General features: G+C 36.9%; 1 protein-coding gene across 11 annotated transcripts in view; it reads left to right on the plus strand.

Moving 5' to 3' along the window:
* Positions 1–25,895, plus strand: part of R3HDM1 (R3H domain containing 1) — a 161,544-nt gene that overhangs the window by 65,346 nt on the left and 70,303 nt on the right. For 7 of the 11 annotated variants that reach the window (XM_058664428.1, XM_004589364.2, XM_058664431.1 and 4 more), the window contains exons 2-7: positions 3,342–3,550; positions 4,740–4,950; positions 14,616–14,657; positions 15,121–15,210; positions 19,531–19,645; positions 20,145–20,223. In XM_058664428.1, coding sequence (XP_058520411.1) covers positions 4,780–4,950; positions 14,616–14,657; positions 15,121–15,210; positions 19,531–19,645; positions 20,145–20,223 — 497 coding nt within the window. In that variant the 5' untranslated portion in view covers positions 3,342–3,550; positions 4,740–4,779. Of the gene's footprint in view, positions 1–3,341; positions 3,551–4,739; positions 4,951–14,615; positions 14,658–15,120; positions 15,211–19,530; positions 19,646–20,144; positions 20,224–25,895 lie in introns of those variants that run through there. The other 4 variants (XM_058664433.1, XM_058664436.1, XM_058664429.1 and 1 more) reach the window with 3 other exon arrangements.

Here is a 25,895-nt window from a genome sequence, read left to right on the forward strand (position 1 = left end):
TGCCCATAGCTCTTTTTTTCGCCCCGTACAAAATTTCAGTCCTTAGGTTTGACAGTATTTCCATTATGTCATTTGTCCCTTTAATTATATTCTTTTTGTCATTAAGAAATATTAAAGCTTTGCTGTAAGTTTTGCAAATACTTTCTGCTTTGGCAAGTTCCTTTGTAAGTTCCTTAGCCATTTCACTTAGTGAAAACTATGTATTTAGTGTATTACATTTAATTGATTTTTAAACCTTGTGGCAGAGACCCGATATGCAATGTTGATCTTGTTCACTTGACTCTCTGGTGTGCTAGAATCAGATCTAATGCTTTGTTCATTTGCTTTATTTACTAAGGCATTGCAACTTTCCCATGCACTGACCGGTCATTCTTACTCATAAACCTGTAGTGTTCAGTGATTTGACATCTTAGCACATGTTGGTTACATATCCACTGTGTGTGTTTGGATAAATCATCTGGACACTTGCAACTTGCATGTTAGTTGAGATTTTGGAGGTCATGTAGGATCCTGGCATGTTAAGATCTGGTAAGAATCTTTGGAGGTATTTAGCTCGTCAGATTATGCCCTCTTTCTCACCTTGTGCATGTTGCCTGATTTGTTTCTTAGGTGAATTTCAGCCTTGTTTTTACAGACTATCCAGTTGGGGGATCCATTATTAAATAATTATGTTGCTTTGTTAAGGATGCACAAAGAATTTTGCTGCTGAGTGCTGCCACCTTGTGTCCACGATGTTATGGGACAAAAGCTAAAACTGAGGGGACAATGTTTTCAAGTTTATTTATTTATTTTAAGTTTATTTGTTTATTTATTTTGGTTTCGATTAGTTTTGTTAAAACTTCAGGAATTCCTGTTAGTTGATTTAGCTGTGTAATGTGCCTTGGTCAGTTTGAGATGTCAGATTGTTAAAAGCTTTTACATTTGGTTATGATACTTCCTTTTCATTATCCCTTAGTCAAATGTAGTAAAAATCAGTGTGAAAATACATCAGGGTTCTGAATTGCTCTGTGACGCGTGCACCACTGTGTTGGGGTTGACCTTCTTGCTGCTGAGACATCATTATATAGAGTTCTTTCTTACCAGCTTCAAATCACACTATTTATTGATAGCACACTTGACCAAAAAAAAAATCAGAGAGCTGTATATAGTCTTTTTAGATGTTTATTTGCTGTAAAATAGTTACTTAAACCATGTAATATTTTTTTAAAGATTTATTTATTTTTTATTACAAAGTCAGATATACAGAGAGGAGGAGAGACTGTTAAAGACTGTTTCATTTAATATTATATGGTTTAGGGCCCGGCGGCATGGCCTAGTGGCTTTAACAATATGATGTCCTGGGCCTAGCGGCTAAAGTTCTCACCCTGAACACGCCAGGATCCCATATGGGCGCCGGTTCTAATCCTGGCAGCTCCACTTCCCATCCAGCTCCCTGCTTGTGGCCTGGGAAAGCAGTCGAGGATGGCCCAAAGCCTTGGGACCCTGCACCCACGTGGGAGACCCAGAAGAGGTTCCTGGTTCCCAGCTTCAGATCAGCGTAGCACCGGCCCTTGCGGCTCACTTGGGGAGTGAATCATCGGACGGAAGATCTTCCTCTCTGTCTCTCCTCCTCTCTGTATATCTGACTGTAATAAAATAAATAAATCTTTAAAAAAATATGATGTCCTAAGAATTTTGGTATTGGTATTTCAGGTAACATTGAAAATGGTCATTCTAGAGACTAGGGTTGTGAAGTAACTTGGTAAGCCATTGCATGCCATGCCAACATGCCCCAAAGGCACCAACTTGAGTTGTAGGTGCTCTGCTTCCAGTCCATCTCCTTTTTAATGAACTGGGAGAACAGGTAGGACAGTCCAGGTGTTTGGTCTCTACACTCTTGTGGGAGATCTGTATGAAGCGTCTGGCGTCAACCTGGTCAGGTTTGGCTGTTGACGCAGTTTTTGTGAACCTGAATGTTGGAGATATTTCTAATCAATAAATGTTGAAAAAGAAAAGTCATCGCATACTTTATAGACGTGTTAATAGTGCGGCATTTTTTTTAGCATGTTAAGCAGGTTGTTATTTTGTGTCTCTCTCTTCCCTTCCCTTCTCTTCCTCCCACTTGGAGGTCAGTAACACTGTGTTGTGATTATCATTCGAACTTCGTTGGGTATAACTGTGGGGGAAAAAGTCTTTAAAAACCGTAGTTTGCCAGCATTGTGGCACAGGGTAATCAACTATTGTTGATGACTACTGCATCCCTTATCGCAGTGTGTGTTGGAGTCAGCTGGCCACGCATTTCCAGTCCAGCTCCCTGCTGATAGTCCTACATTAGCTGCAGTAGATGACCCCAACTGCCTAGGCCGTTACCCTCAATGGGAGACCAGATGGAATTCCTGATTCCTAGCTTTGGCCCTGCCAACCCCTGGCTGTTGTAGCCATTTGGAAGTGAACCAGCAGGTCGGTGACATCTTTGTCTCTGTGTCTCCCTGTCTCAGTCATCGTGCTTTGCAAATACATAAAATAAAACTTTTAAAACATGATTTCTGGGCCCGGCACAGTAGCCTAGTGGCTAAAGGCCTTGCTTGGCACACCCTGGGTTCCCATATGGAAGCTGGCTCTAATTCCAGCAGCCCTGCTTCCCATCTAGCTCCCTGCTTGTGGCCTGGAAAAGCAGTCAATGACAGTCCCAAACCTTGGAACCCTGCACTCGCATGGCAGACCTAGAAGTGGCTCCAGGCTTCTGGCTTCGGATCAACTCAGCTCTGGCCATTAGAGCCACTTGGAGAGTGAATCAACAGATGGAAGATCTTCTTCTCTGTCTCTCCTTATCTCTGTATGTCTGACTTTCCAATAAAAAATAACTCTTTTCAAAAAATAAAAAAAACATAATTTCTAATTAAATTGCAACTCCTGGTGTTAAAGAGGTTCTAGTTGTGATCATAGAAAAAGTTTTTTTCGAATCTCAACTGAATTTGAACTGTGGTAATGCAATAAGGTGGAGGAATCCACCATGGGGGGTGGGGGTTTGGGGAGGGGTGGGGGGAATCCCAGTGTCTATAAAACTGTGTCACATAATGCAATGTAATCAATAAAAAAAAAGTTTTTCTGTTACCTATAGATACTCTCTCCCTATGAAACTGCCCGCATCGTAGGTTACTCCTACTTTTCCTGACCAGCTCTAAGCTTAGGTGATTTCTTCAGGCTCATATTCCTATTGCATGTCAGAGTTAGTTTTCTGGTTCTCAGCATGAAAACAGTAACAAAACCACATATAGTAGGTAACGATTTTAATTTTAAATTACTGCAGAGTGTTCTGTTCATATTGCCTGACTTACTTAAGTCTTTTGTTTTAATTTTAGGCCACTGACAGGTATGATATATTTGATCCAAGACAGTCCATTTCAGTCCAGGAATCTACAGTGGTGACAAGGACATGGGACTCCTCCTGCCAGACTACAGATGGTTCAATACAATTGACATCCTGGCTGACAACTGTGAAAAGGAACCTTGGATTATTTTATTTTATTTTTGTGGAACACCACAATCCCAAATTTATATTACACATCAGGTAATATCTTAACTTTTCAGATGTGTTCATTCCTAAGGTCTATGTAGATAATTCACTGAAAAGCATTTGTTCAGGGAATGAAAATCTGAATATGCCAAATTGATGTGGACTGTACAAATTCTGATACTTTTTCACTAGTTTTTATTATGAAAAATTTCAGAAATATATAAAGTTAAAAGAATGTTATAATGAAAATCCATTATTCTTTGCCAGTTCTATTCATTAATTTAACCATTCCTACTTTGACCTGTATCTATATTTCCCTATATTCATCTGTTCTTTTTAATTCTTGATGCTTTTTGGAGTTATTTGTCTATCAAGTTTTGCTGTTTTGGGTTCATGTTTCACTTGTCCTAAAATTAGAACACTATTTAGGCTTAATCTTTGATACATTCCAGTTTGATATGAAATGTGAAATTCCTATTATTTTTCTTATATTGAGTGATATGAAGTGCATTGGCTTCTTATTTTATTTGATCTCACAGATTCCATATGTTAGTATGTGATAGTACCATGCTATTTGTCATTGAGCTGTATAAGTCAGAAAAGTTTTCAATGATTGATTTAATATTGTTGAAGAGAATTGTTAATCCATATTTACAAGTTGTCTTTTATAGAGTATTTGATTTAGAGTTAGGGTAATTAATTTTACAAATCCAGGTGAGGGTCTGTTAGGAAAACATTTTCTCACCGAATAATACTCATAATATTCCTTTGGAGAAAAAGAATTCTAATGCAATTTAAATATTTGAGGAGCCTCAAAAGTAGAACCAACAGATTAGCTTATTGATGTCAAGCAGTTTTGAAGCCCATGTAGTTTGTGGTTTAATTTTGTTTGGTTTTTTAATAATTGATATTTTGCATGAGCTTTCTGACAATCCTTTATACGTAAGACATTCTCTACCCAGTCATTACTCTGTCTTCATCTGGCTCATTCTTTAATGTTTCTTGAACTTTCCTGAGTAAAATGTGCATCAAACTCACCTGCTAACTTTATTATAGCTCTTATGTCACTAACATGTGATTATTTTTCTTTGAATTTGTCTATCTGTTCCTTGTAAGCTGATTTTTTTTCTCTTTGTGCACTCAGCAATACTTCTGAAATATTGAAAGCACTCAGTCAATATTGTATAGTAACTGAATGTAATGTTAAATGTTTTACATTGTATTTATTTTGTTTCTTGCTAAGGCTTCAAGTTCCCAGTAGAATTCTAAAATAACCTTTGCTAATGAGGATGTCTGATACTGTTACTGTAAAAGATGAAACTGAAACAATGAAGGATTTGGAGGCAGATATGAAAGATCCAACCAGAGTCGAAAATCATATCAAATCAGAAGCCTATGGGAAGATTTTGGCAGAGAAGAATGAACGTTGTATTGACAACAGTATTGATTTGCAGGTAAACAAATTTTTTTCCGTAGCTACAAATACTATATATTCACATATAATTAGGTTTCTTTTAATACAAAACCAACTTTTAAGAATTCCAAAAGAGGAACATTGACCCTTTTGGTAAATGTTTCCCAGATGGTTTTTAAACTGTCTAGATTTGTTTGTGCCCTATAGCTTACTTTTTTTTTTCTTTGTATGTGGCCAGAACATTTTTTATTGGCTTCCTAAGGGCTGTGAAAACTCAGAATTTAACCCAAAAACTCTTCGAACACAGACTAAAATTTCAGGCCTTTTGCTCAAAACGTTGCTTGGGTGATTTCTCAGTCAAACAGCAGAGTTTGGAGGGGTAGAACAGCCATTTAGTGGCTTCTAGTGTTTCACATATCTGATGTCGTCGCATAACCACAAAGTTTTCCAGTTTCCAGCATGGAGAGATTAATTTAATCGGTAGATTTAGGACTGGGTGAGAATAATCTCAAATAGTGTTTTTCATACTCATTTCTTAGAGGAGATGCCCCATCTATATCTTAGCTGGAAATGATGGGTTAATTGTAAAACTTTGTTTTTCTCTCTCAGGATTTGTAGGCTATGAAATAAAACAAGGCTTGGCTAACACAATTGATATTCTGAATAGGTCCTTGTCCTGATCATTTGAAGTGACTGATGGACTGACCTGCGTAAAGGATTCAAGAATTGTTTGCCTCATATATCTAGTGATTTGGTGCTAGACATTAGTTGCTGAAATACCTGAAGTGCTGGAGTCATCTGGGTCTAGGGCACATGTCCCCCCCAGCAAGCACCAGGCACCCAGCATTTCTCATGTGGCAATTGAGAAGTCTCAGCAGGAATGCTCTAAATTAACCACTGCATATCAGAGAAGGCATTTGATATTTAGCTTATTCATTAAGCGTGGTAATAGAGAATACACAAAAAGTAAAAGAAAAAAATGGAGCATGCTGTAATATGATTGTTGCTTTTAGTCTTTGTTGATACTTCTGTGGAGCTTTGATTTTTATGCTTTACACTTGTGGAAAATTATGATTAATGATAAATCAGACCTGTGTTTATAGAGCAGATTGAAATTATTTCTTTGCAAAAATTTTTAAAAAGCAAGGAAGTGTATTGAGGGAAGAAAGAAAAGTATACTTCCTTCTAGGAAGGTAAACTTATGAAATACATGATGTCTGTTCTTTTTATAATAATAAAAATGAAAACAAAGCAACAGGAAGAAAAAGAGTGTTCAGGACATCCAAGCAGAAATGAAAGGGCTCTTATGACCTAGGCTTGGAAGCCCCAGAGCGTCACTTTGACTATCAATCAATAAAGCAAGCCCAGAAGGAAAGAAAATTAGATCCCACATCTCAGAAAAGGAGTTGTAATTACCTTCTGTTTACAACAAAATATTACCCTAGACTAGTCTTCAGGAAGTTTAAGGTTTTAAGAGCCTCATGAAAAATTATAGCTTTACATTTTTCATAAGTATATAGTAAGCCCTTTTACAGATTATCTCATTCTACTTTTGTAAAATTTGGACCTTTTTTTTGTTCAAGACTTCCTTTTGTACTGTAAATTTTAATAGAAGTTGTAAGATTACTTTCTTAAGAGTTTTTTACAACGTTAAAATGATTTCAGTTTGTGTACATCAGTATCAGTAACTTTCCCAGATAATTGCATGGAGTCACTTTTAATTGTTAAATATGGTCCCAACTAATTTCTACAGATTTTTCTTAATAATGTTTTTAGTGTGTACCTTACTACCATTTAGGATCTGGAGCTTTAATTTGGATTTTCTATGGGTATAAAATACTTGTAAGATTGGCATAGTGGGTATCAGATTTCTAAGTTCAGAAATAAAAAAAAATCTCAGAAAAATGTATTTTATTAGGTTACTTCTGTCGCTGGTCTTTAATGTAGAGTAAATCGAAGGAACAATGTTTCATTTGCTCGCCTGTGAATTACCCATTTATGTGGCCTGCAGTGTTTTATTTGGGGAGGGGAAGAATCGATTTTTTTACACTGAATTTAAAGTAAAGGTGTTATTTTTTTTATTAATTATATTGCATCATGTGACACATTTTTATATGCACTGGGATTCCCCCTGCCCCTCCCCAAACACGCCCCCATGGTGGATTCCTCCACCTTGTTGCATTACCATAGTTCAAATTCAGTTGAGATTCTTTCATTGGAGGTATTTACCAAGCATGAAGTCCAGCATCTTATTGTCATGGTAAGTTCAATGGTTTCTTGGTGAGACCATCTCTGGTCTGAAGGCAGAGCCGGCAGAGTATCATCCCGATCAATTAAAAGCCCCAACATAATATTTACAACAATTTACAACATTATGGCATTAATTGACATGGTATTGAGTAACCAGTATGTTAATAGGAAAGTACAGGTTCTCAACCACAACCTGTGGCTTCTTCGTAGACATTTCAATTTTGGTTTATATTCAACCGTGTTCTGTACACCTTAAAATAGCTATAGATTATTATTCAGCTGTCTCGTGTCTATTTTAATTTTAGTATTTAGCAGTTTATACGGTTGAAGCATGATTTTGCTGAACCTGGCTATTTTTCGGGTAGTCTAACTCTATAATTCTAACAGGACATATGTCAACAGTTTAGGTGAGCATGTTTAGGAGGGGTGTGCAGAGAAATCTTCCATACCCCAGTGAGGAGTAACTAATCTTTGTGTCCCACCCAGTGAGGTATAAGTATATTCCCATTGACCGTTTCCTGTCTGTTTCTAAGGCTTCCTTGTTGTTCTCTGTCTATCTATTCTAGTTTTGTTTGTTTGTTTTGAAGGCTTTCTGGAGCAATCCTGATGGTCATTACAAGAGAGGGTGGGGACCCAAAGTTGGGAGCAGGCAAGGGCCAGAGAGAGCTCCCCTCCCTAGTCCTGAAGGAAGTTTACTGTTCCGTTTCTGCAGACCACTCAGTGCTCCTGGTTGTAGTTCTGATGACCTTGGATCCTGCAAGGCAGGATTTGGGCTTCTTCCATCCCATGTGGTAGATCCAAATGCGGTTGGGTGACCTCAGAGTTCTTGGCCTCCAAAGGCACTCCAATTCTCCGTGGTCTCTTTGGCAGTTGGAATGTAGTCCTTGGTGCTCATACTGATAGTTCTTTGGGAGGATCTGGGAGTCTTCAATGTTGGAATACAAGCCTCCTGTTCGCCTGCTCCACTCTGGGATCCCCCCTGCTCTATGCGTATGACCTCCTGTTAAGAGGTTGTTAGGGTTGCTCCTGATTCCCCCTGTATGCCTTTATAGTTTTGCTATTGTCTAATGCTGATTCGAGTCTGTTGTCTATGAGTTACCAGTTATAATCCTGATAGGTTATACTTCCTGTCTTCCTCACACCTTCTAGGGTGATGTAAGATTTCTTTGCTCTCCCTCCCCATTTCCAAGTATCATAGGGCCTTACAAGTATATTAGGTTTTACAATTCTTTGATGTAGATCATAAGCAATCTGACTCATATTGATTGTTGGTTCATTGGTTACTTCACAATATCTTATTGCATGAGATACAGGCTGTTTGGGGTTGAAATAATATTACTGTTTTTCGGATTGACATCATTTCATAACAGCCACATCAATCACAACAACAACATAAACAACAAATTATAGCACCCTGATAAAATATTGCGCCACTGAGTAACCAACAATATTTTTTTAAAAAATACCCATTTGTAATGTAAAATTAAGATCCCTGTGTTCCGTTTTTGTATTAAAATCCGAACTTTCCCATCTTTATGCAGTTATATATTTAAACTTGACACATGCTTTTTACAGGAGTGTTTGTGCATATGTGTATGTTCTAACAATCCCAAGCATATTTTGGAACAATTCATACAATATCTTCCCTATCTACCCTTAAGTATGCATTAATGATTAGATAGCTAGACCAAACTGTATTGCGAATTCTTATGGAGGAAATGAAAGAACTTATTTTTGTTAACTATCCATGTGTTTTATTAAAATTGGTGTTTGATATATTCTGTTTTGTAGTATGACGTCTGCAAATAATTAAGATGAGAATCTTAACATTTTGTATCTTTCAAGTGAAATCCAATTTTTTTTGGTAGGTGAGGGTTGTTTATAGTTGGGATAGCAGAAAAAACAGCAGTGATGTTCTTTAAGGTTCAGAATACCAGGGTACAAGGCCACTCTTCTCCAATAATGAGGACAATGGACAAAAAAATTTTCATTGCTGAAATATAAAAATATTTATAAAATTGTTTAAGTCATAAATGTAGCTATTTTCTTATTAGCAAAAGAAACAAAGTGGATGGAAAACTTCCTATATACTAGTGCACACTTAGAACCTCACAAATGTTGGATGTTGTTAATTATCATTATAATTATGGTTGTTAATTATTTAATAGTAGAAGCAAAATTATATGGTCTCTCAGATTTTTTTTCTGATAATCATGCAAAATAATTTTTCTGTAGTAACAAAATATGAAACTTATTCCTAACAAGCTCCCCAAAACTCTTGTGCCGATGGTTCATAAGTTCCATGTCAATATGCTGTATTTTTGCATTTTGTTACTATCTAGTGAGTTTTAAGAAGCTTGCAATTCATTTGTTGTCACATAGTCTTTTTTCTAAAGATATATTTTTATCTGAGGGGCAGATTTATAGAGAGAGAAGGAGAAACAGAGATCTTCTCTCTCCTGATTCTCTTTTCATATGACTGCAATGTCTGGAGCTAGATGAGAAATGAAGCAGCTAGGCATTTAACTAGTTCCAATATAGGATGCCTGCACTGCAGGTGGAGAATTAGCTTGATAAGCCACCATGCCTATCCCCTTTTATATACTTTTAAAAATTAATTGTAGGATTTGATATTTCTCTCAAATTTTAGTTAATGCAGGTAAAAGCACTTCTAAGTATACTTGCCTTTCAAAGTGCCTTATTGTGACATGTATAACGATGTTCACTACATTTTGAATATGTGGAAATGTTATTCCAGAGTAATCTTACTTCCTTAGATAATTTTTGTCTATAACGACAATAGAATAAGAACATTCTTTATCTTCACTTAGTGGTAAGGGTTACTGTAAATCAGTCCATGACATTCTCCATAACTTTTCCTTAGGATTTGACACTCAGCCTTGGGATATTTAACCCTGTGCTTTATAGCCCAAACTGTTAAATGATGAAAATAAACCAGTGATCAGGTTCGATTTTGCTATTTCTAAAAATTGGTTTCTCCCATTGCAGCACACATATAGTTGTCTTCTGTTACTCCAGTATAAATTTTCACCCTGGCATTTATTTTTGTTTTTCCTGTCCTTTAGCTAATTGAATATTTTAAGTCATTGTATTCTCTTACATAATTACCATTAATCTTTACTATTTTCTAGAACACCACTGAGATTAAGTAAACCCTGGAAGGTATTTTGAGTATTAGTTGAATAGTTTCAACCATTACAGTTTAGTTTGTTTATAGTAATTATTGATGACAAATGAAAATTTGCTTTTTCGAAATTAGTCAAATGCTTTCATGATTGAGTTGTGTTTAATTGGAGTTTTTTTCTGTGCTAACCTGCAGGTTAATCCACAAAAGATATTGTTCTTTTTCTTTAAACTCTAATAGTTGATAGCTCTAACAATTTCAAAGTAATTATTAAAGGTACATCATATTCTGTACCTCTTTTGTTGACCCAGTTCCTGTCTTGTACTTCAGGATGAAACAATGTAAATTACACATTCAAGACCCTCTAAATTTTCTGAATTCTAATTTAATTAGCATCACTGTTGACTAGCTAAATAAGCTGCTAGTTTTTTGCCATGATCGATTTCTAATGCTGCGGGAGATGTGTGCTCTAAATAATAAATTTTTTTCAAAACAGAATTACTATTTAAAGCCAAAACTGGCTGTCAAATTCATAACAAAAAGCTTAAATAAAGGTTGTTTAATAAATAAAATTTGTTTTGTCTGCTTTGTTGTGTGTGCATGTGTGTATGGCAGATTTTCTAGTATCTGTTATGTAATTTTGGTTCTCAGCTATTCAAATTGAAATGAAATAAGTCATTTTATTGAAAATGCAGTAGTTGAGCTTATGTAGTAATGCATTGGTGTTCTATTGCTGCATAACAAGTCACCAGGAACCCAGAGGCCTGAAGCAATACACATTTTTCAGCTTACCAGGCTCAGCTGGATTATCTGCTTGGGGTTTTTCACGGTTGAAATCTGACAGCCACACTGGTCCCTTTCCTGGGAAGTGTTTTCTTCAAGATTTCGTCCCATTATTAGCGTAGTTCGTTGCAGTGGTGGGTTTTGGCTGAATACATCAGCCTCTCATCGTCTAGATGCTGCCTGTGCACTTCATGCGATCATTCCATCTGCAAAACCAACAGTGGTATGTTGAATCCTTCTCACAGTTTAACTCTTTCTCACTCTTACTCCCTACTGGAGAAAATCCTCAGCTTTTAAGGGAGTACTGAATTTGATGACACACACATGAATTTTAAGTCTGTGTCCCAAAATGAACTGAATTGTGTCTTCATTAAATCTATAAAATTCATTCCTAGCCATACCTGGAACTGTTGTTTTATTAAGTAGACAGAGCTAATCGCAGGGTCCTGGAAAAGATTCAAAGATGTGTTCAATCAAAAAGTTTTGTAACCTGAAGCACCACAAACTGTTAATAAATTATTAAAAGTTAGGAACCTAGATGTCAGAAAACCCATACTGTGCCTGTACTTATTATTCAGAAGATTCAGGATAAGTTACTTAACTATCAGGTGTTAGCTTCTAAAAATCTGTAACATGGAGATGCTGTACATCACCCCTATAAACTGGTTAGAAAGTTGTGGACATACAAATTAACTATGTCAGTTTTAATTTACTTGAGCTTTTTGTGAGGAAAGAAAAATTGTCTTAATCTGATTTCATTTAACACTGAGTTTTTAACTTCATTTAACTTGAAGTTCTTGCTACAGAAATCACTTTGTTGTGGAATAAAGTAATTTGTTTAGTGTCGTATAAAATACACTTGATTAAGATTGTGAAGATCCTGGCTTCTGTTTGGCTATTTAGTAATAACTCTAATTATGGACTGTGAGATCCTTGCCACCAAGAATTGCGTCTTATTCTTCTTCAAAGCCCTGGCGCCTGGCATATTGTCTGGTGTATGGCAAGAATTCAGTTAAAACAGCATGAATTTTTATATAGATGACAGTAAACTTGAGTGGGCAGGTGGGGGTCCTGGTAAGTTTCTACTTGGGACACCTGAACCCTCCCCCAACCCCCCCAGTAAGTGCCTGATCAAGTGCTGGCTCCTGTACTTCTGATCCAGCTTCCTGCTGAAGCATACCCTGAGAGCTCTCCCTACTAGCCAGATGGGAGGCCCAATTGAGTTCTGGGCTCCTGGTTTCAACCTAGGTCAGTCCTGCGTATTGGAGGCATTTGGGGAGTGAGCCAGTGAAAGGAAGATGGATCTCATCTGTCTTTCAGATTTAAAAAAAAAACAAAAAGAGGAAAAAAAAGTAATTTAGCCAAGTTCATACAGTCAAAAACAAAGCCAGTAACTTAAGTTCTGTGTTTATGAATATAGTATTTATTTACTTTTTTTTTAAGATTTATTCACTTTATTACAGCCAGATATACACAGAGGAGGAGAGACAGAGAGGAAGATCTTCTGTCCGATGATTCACTCCCCAAGTGAGCCGCAAGGGCCAATGCGCGCCGATCCAAAGCCAGGAACCTGGAACCTCCTCCGGGTCTCCCACACGGGTGCAGGGTCCCAAAGCTTTGGGCCATCCTCAACTGCTTTCCCAGGCCACAAGCAGGGAGCTGGATGGGAAGTGGAGCTGCCGGGATTAGAACCTGCGCCCATATGGGATCCCAGGGCTTTCAAGGCGAGGACTTTAGCCACTAGGCCACGCCACCGGGCCCCTTATTTACTTTTTATTTTAGATGCTTCTAATAGGTTTTGTACCCTTGGTACTTAAGAATTATTCAGGATTAAAGCAAAGGAAAGAAAGCAGTGACAAATTGTTTTTCATCCTCTGATACCATTTACTCATGTGCTAGTATTTGTTGCTTCTTATTGTTGTTGTGTAAGTCCTGACTCTGGTAATATAACTTCTCTTTCTTCTATTTACTTTTTGTTCGTTTATTTGTTTGAAAAGCAGAGAGAGAAGTAGGGACAGGTAATCATCCATCCACTGGTTCATTCCCCAAATGACTAGACCATTCTGAAAACAAGAGCGAGAACCTCTTTGGGTCTCCCATAGGGCGGCCACTGTTCAAGCACTTGGGCCATGTTCCTCTGCTTTTCCAGGTGCATTAACAGGAAGCTGGGATCAGAAGTAGAGCAGTCAGAACTCAAAACAGCCCTCATCCGAGATGCCAGCCCTGCAGGAGGCAGTGTAACTTGGTGTGATATAATGCTGACCCCTTTTGTCTACCATTTTGGATGTACAATTAGAAATACTCTTGAACAAATTTAAAAATAAAGTAAGTGAAAACTGAAGACAATATTCAGCAGCCCGCCCAGGCAGCAGTGTCGTATCTGTTTCCACAGCACATACCCCTACCAGTTTGGTTTGGTTTGATTTAGTTTCGTTTTCTGGCTAAAAGAGAGAGCCACTTTATTTATCTTCCTGATTTTGTTCTTGATGTTATTGTTCACTTGTAGTTTGTGGAATCCAGAATCCCAATTCCAGGAGTTTATATGCAGGAATACACGGCTTCTTAATCTTAGACAAACTTTGGGTAGAACATAAGTACTATAGGCTTGTTTCTCTAGATGTGACAAGAAAGGCTTTTTTCTATATTGGAATTAAATGAGGACTTTTATTTGCTTCCCTTTTTTATTATTTTTCAATATGTGAAGCCTACTAGCCTAGGTATTAAGGACTTTGAATCTGTTTTTAAGTTTAGTACCAAACTGGCTCCCTAGTGTTTATGAATATAAATGATAAATACCTGAACCCTTGACTATTTGGGGTTGATTATGGACGTTAACATTGGAAGGATTGGATGAAAGAGAGTGTTTTAAAACTTGCCTGGCTCTGACTCACAGATGCTTCTGCTGGTTTCCCAAACCAAAGTGTCATAAACTGGAGCTACATACTCTCCAGCAGGTTCTACCGCCATATGGTTGATGATCTATCAGTCATTCTGAACATCCACGTGCGAAGTCTGACCTGTTCCTTCTCTGCTTTATTACCTTAAGCTAGATCTGGCAAATAGGATTCTGTAACTAATAAACTAATACAGTTCATAAAGTGCTAAAACAGCTCAGTCTTGAGTAAGTTTGGAACTTTTTGAGCTCAGCTGTTTACAACTGCAGAACTGTCTGGTGTGTGTGAGTAATCCCCATGCCCCCCAACCCAGCCTTCAGTAAAGTGTAATATGTTATATAATACTTGAGGATATTTTATTTTGCTACTAAGAGACCACCTTATCAATTCAGCGAATCTCAGGTAACAAACTGTAACTGTTTGCTGAATCAAAGAAAAATAGCAGCCCATAGGAGTTTCAAGAATCTTTTACAAGTGTACTTCTGAGAGGAATCAACAGTCGCTGAAATCAAAATTGATTTCCTCTTTTTCCTACTTTCTGCACAATTAGTTTTTCTGTGGTTTAGATTTGTGAAAGTAACATTTCTGTTGTAATGTGAAATTTAATACAAATCTTTCTTATTGTGTATTCAGCGACCATTGCAGTCATTTGGACAGACAGGAAAAAGGTCTAAGGTATAGTAAACATTTTGGTGTGCTGGCATGCCAAGGGCCTCCCTTCATGCTTGATGAATCCCTGTTTTCATATAGCACTACATTCAGTTTAGTTTTTTCATATTTTGTTTGGGGCAGAAAGCTTATTTTCTTTTATTTGGAATTTTTGTCTTGCCTAGTTGCTTTTCTGCATTGCTTTTTTTAATCTTTGATGGCTCTTTATAGAGAAAATCGCTCTCACCATTTTTGGGGTTTTGAAGTTAGAATTATTTCCATTCTTGCTATTGCTGTAATTTTTAAACTGCAGGTTTTTTTTTCTGTTAACAAAGGGCTTTAGTGGCGTTTAATGTTATATTTTACTTGCACATTTCATCTACTTCTGTATGTGACAGAGCTATAAGGAAACTTCACCTCTCTCTAGGGAGCTTTTGGAAATGCCCTAGATTTGTGAAATGTAGTGTTAACTTTAAATACTTCTCTTCAGTCAAGCTCAAAGTTAAAACTAGTTCGGAGCCTTGCAGTGTGTGAAGAATCTCCACCACCACCTGCAGCAGAGATATCACAGGAAAACCAGGTAAAAAAAATCAAAACACAACAATTATTCTTTGAAGACATGATGCAACTGGAAAATCTTATTTCATATGGTTGAATAAAAATTGTGTGTGTATATGTGTTAGGTTTATTTGTTTTGTTTTTATTGCGTGGAGCTGACTTGGTAATAATTCTTGCCACTCAAGATAAAAATGAAAAGATGGAAAAATCTTTCATCAGGCAAAGGCTGAGAGTAATGATTCCTCTTCTGGAAAAAATTTTAGGATCCTGTGATTAACTGGGAATGTGACTTAAGGGAGCTACAAGTTGCTCCTGAAAAGTTATGAAATATTAAAGTGATGTCTCCATTGAATATAACTGTGATAAAATTTGTTCTTATTTTAGCTTTCAGAAATTTATAAAACTGATTCTGTGTAAAGAGACTGCCCCAGACTTCTGCATAGCATGTTAACCTAAAAACATGTTGAAGCAAGTTTTAATTTAACTCTTACTTGTAATGGTTTTTTAAATGGTTTTCTAATATTTCTTCTGTGTATTATTTAATATAGGACAGTGAGAGTCAAGCAAACTCATTTGTTGCATTCTTCTTAATGCTGTGATTATACTGTTAGTCTCAGCTGTGGATTGATATTAATCTCAAATTATATTTGGATAATTATGGATGACTGTTTTCAGCCCGTTTTCAGTGTTTTTTGTTTTTAGCGATATTTGTTTGAGAGGACTCCTATATCATGACAGGAGAGGGCTCCACCAGAAGAAAGACCCCAGCAATGTTTTTAAATTTAATAACTTTGTCTACTAGCGTTTTTTCTAGTTTATAAGAATTTGACCCTTCAAATCATCCTGTATTCCAGAAGTTTCCAAAGAATAGACATAACTTTATGGTTGTTTAAGAACTCAGTGACATTTTGTACATTTTTTTCTTAAGATAAGTGCCAACAGATTAGGTGACTCAAGCAAAAACTTCTTCCTGTGATCTAGATGATACTTCAAAAGTAATAGACATTTGTGATATATTACTACACTTCTTTATTTGCACACAGTGAGGAAAAGTACTTTAAAGTCTGGCATTTCTGTGTCAAGAATATAAGTTTCTTTCATTTAACTTTTTTAAATGGAGCATGTACATTATAGTATGTAGCTGGATGTGTTTGTTTTGTAGAATGCATAAAATTTATCAACAAAACAACATAGTTTCTAGTAAAAAAGGCAGAAATATGGTATACAATATTTTACTAAATGCTATTGCCTGGAGAGCATATCCAAATATAAAATTTTGACTTTTACATGGTTGTTGATAAAGCTAGAAAGATGTGATAGACTCCTTACAAAATCAGTGAAGTTGTTTTATAAATAATAGGTTTAGGAGTTGTTTCATACAAATCAGACTGAAGAACACATCTTTGCTATCTGGAGTTTTGTGTAGTATAGGGTTGCTTTGAGAAGTCATGTCTTCATTGTTTTGACTAGAATGTTACTTCATCTTTATGTTGGTGATAGAGGAGGTTGAAGCAATGACAAGATTCAGGCTTTTGTAAGCACACTGTACTGAGAAAAACTAACATGCTCTTTGAGGTGTGTCATTGCCTCTAACCTTATTTGAGAAATGTTGGGGAACTTTTTATCATATGTGTGAATTTGGGTAACGAAAATTTATTTGGGAAAAAAATAGCATTAGGAATAAATCTCTAACATTATCATGCAATTTTTCTATTTATAGTTCCAAAAGATGAGTGAGATTATAAGGATAAAGTATAAGCTGGTTATGTTAGAATTAAGTTCATCTGCCTAGTATATTTTTTCTCACATTTCGTTGGTTGCAGTCATTTTTTCGATAATGACCCTCTGAATGAAAGATTTTTTTTAGTAGAAAGTGTTTTGACTAACCTTGGGTAACTAAAGTTCACCTGAATGCGATATGGAACGTAAATTAATCTTCTGAAGTGTGCTAGTGCCTAATCCTTGGCAGCAGGCACTTTAAACTAATTTGCTTGAATCAGAAGGCTGAGAGGCAATTAAAACAGAGATGTCACTTGTGTCTGATGAGAGATTATGAAAGGGAAGTGACCTCAATAATAGATGTCAATGACAGAAGGAAGAGTTAAGGAATTAAGGCCTCCTGTAGAGTTGTTGCTGTCATTCCAGTTATTTATAGTCGTAAGTCTCATGTGTAAGGACTGCAGTGTTTAAAATGTGCCCTGTTTATTCACAACTCAAGACAGGACTTCGCTACATTTAACCTGTTGACTTCTAGTTCATCTTGATAAAATAATCTATAATCAATTGTGTGACTTTTGTGGGGAAACATAGAAATGAAATCTGCTAGCTCCTGGAAGTGACTTTGAGAAAGTCTAAAAGAAGATAATGTGAAATCTTTTTTCCCAACCTTCAATGTCTGGATTTACCCTTGATGGACATTTCAAATCAAGACAGCTTCTAAATAATCTGCTTGAGAAATAGTTCTGGGATTCATTTCTGAATATCATTTATGCTTGTGGAAAGATAATGGAAATGGGTTAGAAAAAGTATCAAAGAAAACATGCTGATAGATAAATATAATGGTCTTGGCAATCTTTCGTAAACAAAATAGAGAGGACATGAAGTGAAAATGACCCATGTGTAATATGTGCCCTGTATTCTGGGCGTAATTTTGAATTGAGATCAAGTGGGAAGAATTTTTTAAAATTAAAACATAAGCAGTAAGTCTAGTGGGGTTAAAATGTGTTTGAAAATTTGCCAAAGATTATTTTGAAAAGAAATATGGGAATAAGGAAATAATATAATATATAAAAATATAATAGTATAACATATAAAATATAATAATAAAAAAGCAGTTCTGCTGCTAGCAAGTTTGGAATCCTGAAATTTGCATTCTCATTGATACTGACGTCTGCCCTTGCTTTCTCACAATAAAGCAACAGTGTAGAGTCAGTAAGCTGCCTCTTGGGATCCCTGTGCATCGCATCCAAGTGCGTGGATTGTGTATCAGCTACTCTGAACTTATGATTTAGTTCCCCACATGAGCACACCTGGGAGTCAGTGATAAAAGATGAAAGTACTTGGGGGCCTGCCACTAACATGTCAGACTCAGAAGCAGTTCCTGGCTCTGACCTCTGTCTCAGCTACTCGGGCATCTGGGTACTGAACCTGGAGTTCAAAGAATGAATATAAATAAATAAACCATTTTTTTTAATAAAGATTTATTATAATTGGAAAGCCGGATATACAGAGAGGAGGAGAGACAGAGAGGAAGATCTTCTGTCCGATGATTCACTCCCCAAGTGAGCCACAATGGGCCGGTGCACGCCAATCCGATGCTGGGAACCTGGAACCTCTTCTAGGTCTCCCACATGGGTGCATGTTCCCAATGCATTGGGCCATCCTCAACTGCTTTCCCAGGCCACAAGCAGGGAGCTGGATGGGAAGTGGAGCTGCTGGAACTAGAACCGGCGCCCATATGGGATCCCGGGGCTTTCAAGGCGAGGACTTTAGCCGCTGGGCCACACCGCCGGGCCCAAATAAACCATTTTAAAGGCAGTATAATTTAGTCTAGAAATAGCCTCTACTTTCATCTTCCAGAAATGGTCAGGAATTTATTCTAGCCTTCTTTGTAACTGCTAAATAAAAGGAGCTCTGTGTGACTTTTCCCTTTTTGGACTGTGTACCACTTTGAGGTAGCCCTTTGGATTTTGAAATTGCGTGGAATGATATTGCATATAAATATAATATTAGATTACTTCTCAATCTTATAGTTTGTGGCTACATTACAATTAAATATTAACTGAAATAAATACAGTCTTGCTTGAAATCTTCCTAACCGACCTTGGTGATTGAAGGAGAAGCAGTGACATGTAAATCTCAAATAGGAAATGATCAAAAGTATGTGTCTCTGGTTGGGGAAAGTTTTGTTCTTAAATTGTTATGTACCCAGGGAATGAAAGAATTATATAGTAATTTAATAATACTCAAAACTTATTTTTTTATTATTGATTTGACACTTTTCTTGTTGTCATGATTGAGGATAATTATACTTTTGTTTCACATCTCTATTGCAAAAATATGTTAATAACTGATCCTCCAGTGGTTTTATAAATATTTGTCATTGAAGTATAATAGAACACATTTCTTTTCCGTAAAGTAATTTTGAGGTTGTTTCATTTACTACATTCAACTGAAAACATTTATTTCCTTTTTTTTGTTGTTGTTGTTAACACTAACTGGAAAATGTGCTGTTCCTTTTTTTCCTCCATACAATTCTGCATTACTAAAAAGTTAAATGGGTGGTATTAAATGAATTGCTTTATGCTTTCATCAAATAACTGATTTTTTTTTTTACCCACAGGAGAAAATTCAGATCCAGTTAACACAATCATTTGAAAAAGAGGAAAAGCCCTCAAAAGATGAAGCAGAGAAAGAAAAAGCCAGTGATAAGTTGCCCAGAAAAATGTTATCAAGAGGTTTGTCATTCATTTTTGTATTTTTTAAACAGAATTACAGTTTTGCTGTTAGTAAAGTATCCTTTAACCCTGAAGTAATTACCTATGACCTATCTGGATTAGAAATGACAAAAACTGGAGGGATGATGTAGTATTAAACAAAATGCTGTAGCAGTTCTCTATATCCGTATGTGTTTTTGAGCATAAGAATGTAATGAGAATGTATAGGAATACTTAAATAATTCGCAGTAAATTAAATCAACTTATATAAAAGATTAATTTTTCTAAAAATGTGAGTGTGCGTTACATAACCCCTGTTGTGTTACGAAAACCTGTGTCATGTGTATTATTTGAAAATAGAGTATTTGTGGGCATCTGAGTTCATTATAAATACCCGTTTCCTATTTTGTCAGCTTTTATTCAATGTGGGGCATCTCATTTTGTTGAAATAAATGTACAAAAGGGAGAGGAATTTGTTTGCAAACGACATTCTACTGGGGTTTGTCTTACTGTTTTTTAGATTCCAGCCAAGAGTACACTGATTCAACTGGCATAGATCTACATGAATTTTTAGTAAACACATTAAAAAACAATCCCAGGTAAAAAATTAAATTTATAAGGTTTACATTTATTCTAAAGTACCTTAATTTCGCTATGTATGTTTTTATTCTTGAGCTATAGAATAATTTAAAGCATTTTAAGTATGCCAAAAATATTTTGATTTGTTAGAGTTAAGATATCATTGGCCTACAGTATGTTCATGTATGAATTTATTTTGCATAATGTGACAATTTTTACTTTGTGTGTGATTTTAGGGAAAGAATCACTAAGCTGTTCAGTCCCTTGATTGAGATGATTGATAGGTATTGTTTACCATAAGAAATAAAGGAAAATGCATACCTCACTATAATGTACCAGGACAAATAAAAACTTTTATTTGCTTAAAATGTGGTTTTGAACTTGCTTAAATGCAAAGTTTTTAATCCTCCTTGCTGCATTGATAACCTTTGGCCCAACGATTTTTTCAGATGCTTATTTGAGTCACTAATTCTAAAACACTGTGTTTTGCCCAGATATTGTATGAGTAGTTTTATCTTTTTTTTTGGAGGTGACTAACCATTTTGAGACATTCTCTCCACAAAAAAAGGTAGTGCACAAAATATCTCACCAACACTTTCATGGGCTAAGAGGTGCCATATTTAAGAATTTCTCACAGTATTAGCTTCCCAAAGTAGTAGTTATTTCACATACTTTGAAACAAAACAAACAGAAAATGTCAGTAGGTACAGATACATAGAAGATAGCATGAACATCGTATAATCTCACTGAAACTTCTTACAGTCTTACTTCAAAATAACCCTTACTTCTACTTAGGATTTACTATATTCAGTGTCAATATCAACCTAAATTTCTGCTTTGCATTTAGTATCAACACAGAAGGGAAAACCACAAAAATCAAAAAGGGCCTTCCAATAATAGAAACTGAAAGATAAAAAGTGCAGCGTAAGAATATTCAATGGTACTAACAGAAAGGATGGAGATTTTATGAGAAATTGTTTATTTTCCACTTTTCAGGTGCAATCTAACTCAAGGTTCAGAAAAAGCCTTTCTACTATTAATAATTTTTTTAATCTTTTGTTCAGAGTAATTAAAGGTCATCATCTGGGGGGATAAATGTGTACAACTGTACCTGAAAAATAAAATTTTAAGCACAATGGCTAAGTTCTGAGATAACCACCTTATACAATGTCCTTATGATCTAATTCATCTTTTCCAACTGTTGAGCATTTACTTAGCATGTACCATGTGTCATACATGGTGCCATCGATGTTACAAATGTTATACGATTTCTGATCCTAAATTATTTGCTATCTCTGTATCAGAGAAAGACATACAGTAATGTAAAGGAAATATATAAGATGTTTTTCAGAGTGCTGTAACATCCAGAGAAGAGGCCCCCAACTCTAAAAAGTATGAGAAACTTTGCTTGAGTAACTATTGTGGGAGCCAAGTTTTGAATTTCGCAGGAGTTCACACAAAGAAAGGGAAAGGCATCTCAGGTGGGGAGAGCACGTAGTGTGAGAGGATAGGTGCATACTATATTCACGGGAGGAAAAGTTTTACCCTAACAGAGGGGCAGGCAACAAGTAACTTTTGAAAGTAATGATGAAAGTGTTAAGATATGAAGCATAAAATTTACTCAGGTTTCCTTAATCTACGATAGTCTAAATACCAAGTGGTAGTGATTATATGTGCAGAGACCAGTTTGAATGTCCCAATATGTATGGAATGCTTCTGAGAATCCTGAAATGCTAAAAAGATACGTAAAACTAAAAAATTATCTTTCAATTGACTGGGATGATACTCTGCCGGCTCTGTCTTCAGACCAGAGAGGGTATACCTAAGAAGCCGTTGAACTTGACTGGACAATAAGATGCTGGACTCTATGTTTGGTATACGCTTGCAATGGGGGAATCTAAACTGAACTTGAGCTGTGGTTATGCAACAAGGTGGAGGAATCCACCATGGTGGGAGGGTTTGGGGAGGGGTGGGAGAACCCAAGTATCTATGTAACTGTGTCACATAATACAATGTAATTAATGAAGTTAAATAATAAATAATTTTAAAAAAATTATCTTAGTTGAAGTACTAATGGTATACTGTTGAGAAATACTGCTTGTGACATTGAAAGTTGAGGAATAATTTTGTTGTTTGTAATAACTAATTCTATAATATTTGTGCCTTAGAAGATTGATACTTAAGAAACACCACTTGGTAGGCCCGGCGTGATAGCGTAGTGGTTAAAGTCCTCGCCTTGAACATGCGGAGATTCCATATGGGCACCAGTTCTGGTCCCAGTGGCTCCGCTTTCCATCCAGCTCCCTGCTTGTGGCCTGGGAAAGCAATCAAGGACGGCCTAAAGCCTTGAGACCCCGCACCCATGTAGGAGACCTGGAAGAGGCTCCTGGCTCCTGGGATTGACTCAGCTCCAGCCGTTGCAGCTGCTTGGAGAATGAACCAGTGGACACAGGATCTTCTTCTCTGTCTCTCCTCCTCTCTCTGTATCTGCCTTTCCAATAAAAATAAATAAATCTTTAAAAAAAAAAAAAGAAAGAAACATTACTTGGAGGAACAGCACGGCAGTAACCTAGCAGCTAGGGTTCTGGCCTTGCATGCGCCAGGATCTCATATGGGCGCCGGTTCTAATCCCAGCAGCCCCGTTTCCCATACAGCTCCCTGCTTGTGGCCTGGGAAGCCAGTTAAGGACAGCCTAGGGCCCTGGGACCTTGCCACTCATGTGGGAGACCTGTAAGAGGCTCCAGGCTCCTGACTTCAGGTTGGCGCAGCTCTGGCTGTTGCGGTGCTTGAGAAGTGATTCAACAGATGGATCTTCCTCTTTGTCTCTCCTCCTCTGTGTATGTCAGACTTTCCAATTTAAAAAAAATATATGTTTTTGGGGGGTGGGAGTGGTCTGGCATGGTATCCTACTGGCTAAAGTCCTCCTTGCCTAGTATGCGCCCAGATCCCATGTGGGTGCTAGTTCGTATCACAGCTGCTCCACTTACCATCCAACTCCCTGACTGTGGTCTGGGAAAGCAATAGAGGATGACCCAAAGTTTTGGGAACCTGTACCCATAAGGGAGACCCAGAGGAAGCTCCTGGCACCTGGCTTCAGATTGGCTTGTTTCTGGCCATTGCAGGTATTTGGAAAATGAACCAATTAATGGAAGATCTTTTTCTCTGCCTCTCCTTTTGTAAATCTGCCTTTCCCATAAAAATGAATAAATTGGAAAATTTAAAAAAGAAGAATTGCTACGTTTGCAGAGAAGATCATAAACAAGAATGGCAAGTGAGAACCATAGAAAAGGAATAGGGAGAAAAATATATATTTGAAAGATAATTTAGGTAATACCATCCAGGACTTGAAAAAGTAATGTATGGAAGGGTATTGAACTAGTGGAGTAGAACAGAATGGCTTGTAGATTTCTAACTGGGTTGATAGTCCTATGAATAATGAGAAAATGAAATAAGTGGCAGTTGTGAGTTAAACCATGTTTTTAAGTATAGTTTGAACTTTCCAACAGAAAACTGTTTTCTATGGGAAAGACTCAAAAATAGGTGAGAAGGCAAAGAATTTGTATTTAAGAGACAGACAAATCATGAGAACATTTGTCCTAGAAGTGAAGCAAAGGTTAACAGTTTCACCATAGCTAAAATAACCAAGGGAGGTGAAAATGGACGCACCCAGGGGTTCTCATTGTATCATAGCAGGCTAATGCTCTTCCAGTAACACAGGCATCCCATATGGGATGAGTCCCAGCTGCTCCACTTCCAGTCTCAGTATCTGCTGATGCATCTTGCAAAACAGCAGAGGATTGCCCAAGTGCTTGGAGACCCTGAGGAAGCTCCAGGCTCCTTGAACAAGCCCAGGCCATTGCCACCAATTGGTTCTCTCTCTCACACTCTCTCTCTCATACTTTCTCTTCACCTCTCTTCGTAATTCTACTTTTCAAATAAACAAAAATAAAGTGAAATAGAAATGCCCAAACTAGTTTGTTACCTTGAGAAATTAAGAAATCGTTATCTACTGGATCCTTTCACTTGGAAGCAGTGTGGCAGAAACTAGAACTTCCCGGGTTAAGAATAGGTGAGAACCCGTGTGGGAGACCCGGAGGAGGTTCCAGGTTCCCGGCTTCAGATCGGCGCGCACCGGCCCGTTGCGGCTCACTTGGGGAGTGAATCATCGGATGGAGGACCTTCCTCTCTGTCTCTCCTCCTCTCTGTATATCCGGCTTTCCAATAAAAAAAAAAAAAAAAAAAAAAAAAGAATAGGTGAGAAGATAGGAAATTCATAGCTAATGTGAATAAACCAAAATGTGATCCTAAACTGGCAGAATTTCTTTCCTCTGAACATGTATGAAGTACATCACCAAAGAATAAAGATTAAGTGTCCATTTTCATACATTGTAAATTTTCTGTCAAGTTTTGTTTTCATTTAAATGTATAAGCTACCCATTTTTCTTGTCATCATCACCAAAAAAACAAAATCGAAAGCCTTAAACTATATTTACACTAATAATGTTATTTAATAGGTTATTATCAGCCTTAATTTGTGTGTGTGTGTGCGTTTGTAGTAATGTCTTTGTTATGGACATTGCATATGAAGTCATATAAACATTTGGCATGTTGTGACTGACTTTTATATCAGTGTACTGTTTTGAAGGCTAATGCCTTTTTATGTATTTTTACTTGAGTTATACAGGTGAATAATTTGTCTAATTGCTGATATCAGTGTTTAGGAAGTTGGGGTTAATGTTTACTTTTTGTGAAAAATAAGCTTTGCTTAATAATTGGCTTAGTATTCTCCAGAGGCACACAGCTGATTGCCAGAAATACATGCTAGACACAAAACTAGTATAATCAAGTTTGGCAGATTTCCATTTAAGTTGTCAAGAATTTACCAGAGAATTGTACAGGATATTAAGCAGATTTATTTTTACTGATACTAAAATTTAGTCTTTACTTTCTCGATCATTTCATTTCAAATTTTGTTCAGATCATTTAATCTTCTTTATCTTATTTTCAGACCAATTTCATGTGTTGAAAAAAAAATGTGTATCCAGATGAGTATATTATTGAAGCAATCAAGGGGAATTGATCCATGGATTATACTGAAAAACAAATAGGGTGGTTTTTTGTATTGGTTTGGTTTTTTTGTTTGGTTTTTTGTTGTTGCTGTTGTTTGTTTTTTTAAGATTTACTTATTTTTATTAGAAAGTCAGATTTGCACAGAAAGGAGGCAGAAAGATCCTTCATCCTCTAGTTCACTCCCCAAGTGGCCACATCAGCTGGAGCTGAGCACATCAAAAGACAGGAGCCAGAAGCTTCTTCCAGGTCTCCCATGTGAGCGCAGGGTCCCAAGGTCAGGGGCCGTCCGCTACTGCTTTCCCAGGCCACAAGCCAGGAGCTGGATGGGAAATAGAGCAGCTGGGACTGGACCAGCACCCCTATGTGATCCCAGCGCATGCAAGGTGAGGACTTGAGCCAGTAGGCTACCACACTCTGCCCAGATTTTTTTTTTTTGATGATTTTTTTATTTTTATTAAAAAGGCAAATTTGACAGACAGTGAGAGACAGAGAGAGGTCTTCCATTCTACTGGTTTATTCCCCAAATGGCTGAGGTGATTGTTTCCAGGAGCTTCCTCCAGCTCTCCCATGTGATTACAAGGACCCAAGGATGTGAACCATCCTTTGTTACTTTTCCAGACCA

This window comes from Ochotona princeps, chromosome 5 (assembly GCF_030435755.1).
Source record: "Ochotona princeps isolate mOchPri1 chromosome 5, mOchPri1.hap1, whole genome shotgun sequence".
In the NCBI taxonomy this organism is placed as follows: Eukaryota; Metazoa; Chordata; class Mammalia; order Lagomorpha; family Ochotonidae; genus Ochotona; species Ochotona princeps.